Source organism: Nothobranchius furzeri, chromosome 10 (genome assembly GCF_043380555.1).
Source record: "Nothobranchius furzeri strain GRZ-AD chromosome 10, NfurGRZ-RIMD1, whole genome shotgun sequence".
In the NCBI taxonomy this organism is placed as follows: Eukaryota; Metazoa; Chordata; class Actinopteri; order Cyprinodontiformes; family Nothobranchiidae; genus Nothobranchius; species Nothobranchius furzeri.
The window spans coordinates 44,832,616-44,838,615 of record NC_091750.1 but is presented as its reverse complement, the minus strand read 5'-3'; the positions used below and the strand labels follow the sequence as shown (position 1 = coordinate 44,838,615).

At 47.2% G+C, this 6,000-nt stretch overlaps 1 protein-coding gene across 1 annotated transcript in view; it reads right to left on the bottom strand.

Annotated features, from left to right (window-relative positions):
- Positions 1–321: 321 nt before the first annotated feature.
- The window catches only part of nectin1a (nectin cell adhesion molecule 1a), a 40,190-nt gene continuing 34,511 nt past the window's right edge, over positions 322–6,000 (bottom strand). Inside the window, exons 3-10 of the mRNA XM_054730509.2 lie at positions 5,698–5,956; positions 5,471–5,588; positions 5,201–5,382; positions 4,995–5,112; positions 4,762–4,913; positions 4,511–4,640; positions 4,381–4,435; positions 322–767 (exon numbers count right to left, since the gene is read on the bottom strand). Coding sequence (XP_054586484.1) covers positions 453–767; positions 4,381–4,435; positions 4,511–4,640; positions 4,762–4,913; positions 4,995–5,112; positions 5,201–5,382; positions 5,471–5,588; positions 5,698–5,956 — 1,329 coding nt within the window. The 3' untranslated portion in view covers positions 322–452. The remainder of the gene's footprint in view (positions 768–4,380; positions 4,436–4,510; positions 4,641–4,761; positions 4,914–4,994; positions 5,113–5,200; positions 5,383–5,470; positions 5,589–5,697; positions 5,957–6,000) is intronic.

Below are 6,000 nucleotides of genomic sequence, written 5' to 3'. Positions count from 1 at the left end.
ACTTTTTTTAATGAATTTCCTACTCTGAAATCTAAACATGGACCCCTCTTTTTTAAATAATCCTGGCTTTCCACCAGATGCATAAGTGGCGCATATCGTTGTCCTTCTCCTCGCTTGTTACTGAGTGAACTGCCGAAAGCATGATTGATCTTGCATTTCTCCTGTGATTTTGTGATCTTGCAGGACCAGCTGCACTGAACACAGCAGCTGCTGCTCTTCTGAAATGCTCCCAGTGGGAAGGGGCACGCTACAGAAGCCTCAGGGAAAATGCATCTATGATGTTACGGATCTGATGGAAAGTCTAGGTTTACAAGTCAGACAACAATAACATAGAAACCAAATAACCAGTGTCTTCTAAGCTCCATAGCTGTGTGGGATGCAGAAACACTGCCTGATAATCCAGCTAGGTTCCTCTCTTCAGTTGAAATGCTCAGTGCAGATATGATGTCCCTTCAGACGTACTGTTCCTTCGGAAAAGTGTATGACCCCACTACTGGAGGAGAAGATAAACCTGGGACGGATGGGTATTTAAAAACTGTGTTGTGTGAAGGGGGAACAAATGTGTTTTTGGACGGGGTGCTGGTGCAGCTGGTGGCCATTGCAGGCATAGCTTGTTGTGTAGAGAGGTAGGGTTGCTGGGGCAGAAAAGACAGAGGGCTGTTGATGGGAGGAGAGAAGGGTTCTGGGTAATCCTCCTTGTTACATGCCAGTCTGTAGCTTACATAGTCAGCTGTGTTTGGAAGTTCCTCATAAAACCGCCCTGAATGCTGAGGAGAAACGGGAAAAATGTGTTAAAGGTGATGAATTCCTTGTTGTACTCAGGGGAAAAAAGCGCAGAAGCACCATTATCATCACAGAGGAGACAGCTGGAGGAGAAAGTAGAATCTGGACTTTTACTTCCTGATATTTGGACATATCACCTCTGATTGGCTAACAGCAATACGGCTCTACTACTGACTCCATTGCTCTGCAACGTTGATCTTTTATATCCTCAAATAACAACTCTGAAGGAGTTCTGCTGTGTTTTTGAGTTACTAATGCTAATAATGGTTAGCTTCTACTAGCCAAGATATTCTCTGCTGTTTCCTGGAAGCTAAACCAATAACAGTATTCCCCGTCGTGAGTCAAGATGGGTGAGTCCATGAATGTTAAGTGGCAGTGTTAGGTAGATCTGTCAGGCTTTTCTAATTCTAGAATTTCACGGTCTATTTTCTATCAGAAGCTAATGCAGGAGATAGGTGTAGGAGACTATTTTCATGTCAGCGTGCATGACAAACTCAAGAGTGACCAATCCATCCATTTTCAGCCGCTTATCGGGTCGCTGGGGCAGCAGCCTAAGAGACGCAGCACCAATCTGCCTATCAATCTCACGCTCCATTTTCCCCTCACTCGTGAAAAGACCCTGAGATACTTAAACTCCTCCACTTGAGGCAGGACCTCATGCATGCCCTGAAGAAGGCATTCTACTCTTTTCCACTGGTCCATGGTCTCAGATATAGAGGAGCTGATTCTCATCCCAGCTGCTTCACACTCAGCTGCAAACCGCTTCAGTGAGAGCTGGAGATGACGAAGCCAAAAGGACCACATCATCTGCAAAAAGCAGAGACCTGATCCTTAAGCTTGGTTTATGCTTGACACATTCACTTTCCGCTTGGTGATTCGGCTCGCGGCTGGAACGCGCTTCATAACTCGCAGCGTTTATGGTTCATGCGGCTTATAAAAATGCGGCTACATAAAAAATAAATGCAAACCTTTAAGGCAGAAAAGCATAAAAGAAAGCGCCATAGAAGCAAAATCTTTCAAGCCCACCATAAAATTAATCAAAAGACGGACCTTTAAAGCGTAGAAGCATAAAAACAAAGATTCACAGTATAAAGATCAATAAAAATCAGCTAAACTAATAAAAAGCTTAAGTAAGTAAAGGTCTTCAGCTGCTTTTTAAAAGACAACAGTGGTTAAAGAGCACATTCAATAATATTACATATTATAAAATAAGTAAATATTTGGCAGTGGACAATTCAACAATTCCCTTTTTTCTGGTATAGTTTTAGTTTATTTCATGGTTTTTCACCGCCATATTAGATGGGTTCCCCACTCTCTAAACCCAGCTGGAGTAAACACAGGGTGGGCAGCTATTGCCTTGTTTTACAGCCTACGGTTGCAGCAACTGGTGTACTATTGAAAACAGATCACTTGGATTACTATTGACTTTTTTAGCCTTCTTGTTAGGATTTTATATTTGAATGTCTTCGTCTTCGTCTTCCTCCGCTTATCTGGGTCCGGGTCGCGGGGGCAGCATCCCAATTAGGGAGCTCCAGGCCGTCCTCTCCCCGGCCTTGGCCACCAGCTCCTCCGGCAGGACCCCAAGGCGTTCCCGGACCAGATTGGAGATGTAACCTCTCCAACGTGTCCTGGGTCGACCCGGGGGCCTTCTGCCGGCAGGACATGCCCGAAACACCTCCCCGGGGAGGCGTCCAGGAGGCATCCTGACCAGATGCCCAAACCACCTCAACTGGCTCCTTTCGATCCGGAGGAGCAGCGGTTCTACTCCGAGTCCCTCCCGAATGTCCGAGCTCCTCACCCTATCTCTAAGGCTGAGCCCGGCCACCCTACGGAGGAAACTCATTTCGGCCGCTTGTATCCGCGATCTCGTTCTTTCGGTCATTACCCAAAGCTCATGACCATAGGTGAGGATTGGGACGTAGATCGACCGGTAAATCAAGAGCCTGGCTTTCTGGCTCAGCTCCCTCTTCCCCACGACAGATCGGCTCAGCGTTCGCATCACTGCAGACGCCGAACCAATCCGCCTGTCGATCTCCCGATCCCTCCTACCCTCACTCGTGAACAAGACCCCGAGATACTTAAACTCCTCCACTTGAGGTAGGACCTCTCCCCCGACCCGGAGGTGGCAAGCCACCCTTTTCCGGTCGAGAACCATGGTCTCAGATTTGGAGGTGCTGATCCTCATCCCAGCCGCTTCACATTCGGCCGCGAACCTACCCAGCAAGAGCTGAAGGTCAGAGCTGGATGAAGCTAGGAGGACCACATCATCTGCAAAAAGCAGAGACGAGATTCTCCTGCCACCAAACTCGACACACTCCACACCACGGCTGCGTCTAGAAATTCTGTCCATAAAAGTGATGAACAGAACCGGTGACAAAGGGCAGCCCTGGCGGAGTCCAACCCTCACTGGGAACAGGTCCGACTTACTACCGGCTATGCGGACCAAACTCACACTCCTCTGGTAAAGGGACTGAATGGCCCTTAACAGAAAGCCACCCACCCCATACTCCTGGAGCGTCCCCCACAGGGTGCCCCTGGGGACACGGTCATAAGCCTTCTCCAAATCCACAAAGCACATGTGGATTGGTTGGGCAAACTCCCATGCCCCCTCCATCACCCTTGCAAGGGTATAGAGCTGGTCCACAGTTCCACGGCCAGGACGAAAACCACATTGCTCCTCCTCTAACCGTCACCTTATCGTGGTGGAGGAGTTTGAGTTCCTTAATGATCCTAGGAGCTATGTTGTCTGGGGCACTTAGTGCCCCTGGTAGGGTCTCCCATGACAAATTGGTCTTAGGTGAAGGGTGAGACAAAGAACGGTTCGAAGGATCTTTCATGGCGGTTAAAACGAAGAGTCGGAGTACCCGGCCCGGAGGGTTACCGGGGTCACCCCCTGGAGCCAGGCCTGGGGTTGGGGCCCGTGAGCGAGCGCCTGGTGGCCGGGCTTTCGCCCATGGGGCCCGGCCGGGCCCAGCCCGAACCGGATACATGGGCTCGTCCAACTGTGGACCCACCACCCGCAGGAGGAACATGAAGGGTCCGGTGCAATGCGAATCGGGTGGCAGACCAAGGCGGGAGCCTTGGCGGTCCAATCCCCGGATATTTGAATGTATTTAATTTAATGATATTTATACAATACTTCTGATTTTGTGAAAAAGCTCCATAAAATGTGTTTTTAGTTGGGTAGACAGCTTCCTCAGTAGAAATAAATGCACTGTGGGTGAATGGAGACCCATCCAAGATGGCAGCCCACTGTTACACCAGCTCACATAACCGCTGTGATTTTTATCTTGAGAGGTGCTACATAAAAGATCATTTCTATTTTTTCTTTCTTTCACGTCGTGCCTACGTAAATTATGTTTGTAAAATAAAAAATAAAAAAACAGAACTCAACATTTATTTGTATTCTAAGTGAAGCTTGATGATTTTATTGTAAATTTGTGTTTTTGGTATTTTCATCTCATGTCAGAAAAAAAGCTTGTTTACATGCACCATTACCATCATAACCTTATAAGAAAACACATAACAGTTATTGATTGTTTCTGTGCTCTATTTTTGTAATTTACTTTCAAAAATCTCAGCCTAATGCTCCAATACCTGGATATCATCTGGTCTTTTCCTTATCGGCTGTTTTCTGGACGGAGAATCGTCTCTGATTAAAGAGAAAACAAACAATCAGAGAAGTAAACGGAAAAAAACAAGAGCTTAGATGATCAGGTTTACATACGGGTTTTCTTTTCTGCTTCTGATTTTGAGAACTAGGACTGTGACAGTGATGCCCATCAGCACTCCAGCAGCCAATAGTAAGGCGATTACACTGATGACATCACCTGTTGCAATCTGCGGTAAAGGCTTTTCTAAAACCCCCACACACAAACAAAAACTGATCAACACATTTACTGTTCACAACACCTTGGTGTAAAATACAATTCTGACAAGTTCCAACAGTAAATGTAAGTAACTGATGTGGACTCTTACCTAAGATGCCGATCTCCACCGAGGCTGATCTTGTACCGATGCTGTTGGTAGCATCACACACATATGATCCCTGCAGGTCATACGTGACTGGACCTTTAAACAAGAGGACGTTGTCTCGGATTTCAATGTTGCTTGAAATGGAGCCATTGATCCTTCAGAGAACCGAAAGATAATAAATTTAGCACAGTAACAAAATAAGTTAAGCGTGCATGCATGCGTGCGTGCGCACTCACAGTCTCCACTGATACAGAGAGACAGGTGGGTTGGCGTCAGCACGACAGATCAGCTGGACGTTCTCTCTGTTCAAGTACCAGTTTCCATCAAACCCTTCGATTGTGACTTCCGGCTCATCTGGAAATCAAATAGTAACAAAATAATTTTTTCCAGTGTCACCTCAACATATCTCAGTGCTTTGCTGTTACATATGAGTAACACTTACACTGAATATCAAGGGTGACGCTTTCTGTGTAGACCTCCTCGTTGTACATGGTGACACAGGTGAGTATCTCCCGGTGTGTTTCTCTGCTGGGCACCAGGATGTAGTCGCTCTGAACCGTGAAAGTCCCATCTGGGTTCACATACTCCCGGGTGGTCACCTCTCCTGGAACCCTCGTCTCCCACCTGCTCACATCAACGATGTGTGTTGGGATGGGAGGAACATTGAGAAAAAAGAAGGGCTCTTTATAAAGACTGGGTCCTGAACACACACCTGATGGTTCCAGGTGGTTTTCCGTTGGCAGAGATGCAGGTCGCTACTGGAGTTTTTAGGTTTGAAGACCGAGCCACCAGCGTCGGGGTGGACAGACTCATCTGAGTTGTAGGTCGGACTGAGGGAACACAAGAGCAAAAGCCATGAATCACCCAAATCAATGTAAATTCTCATCCGTGGTATAAACGTAAACAGTGAAGTTTTGCGGTGTTTCCACACATCTTTACCATAGACAGTGAGGTTTACGGTGTTCTCCCGGTTCCCTGCAGGGAACGTGGTGTATTCACAGATGTACGTGGCGTCATCAGAGAGGCGAAGCGATGAGAAGCAGATCGTTGTATCTTCGAGATTTGGAGTTCTTCGTCTGACTGCTGCATTCTTGAAGGTGACACGGTCCTTGTAAGGCGGGGCCACAGACAAACCCAGAGACGGATTGGCAATGGCAACGTTCTGCTTGGTGCCATTCACCAGCTTCTGCCATGTTACCTTAAATGGAAAGATGGACAGAGAGGACGGAGGATTCTGAATAT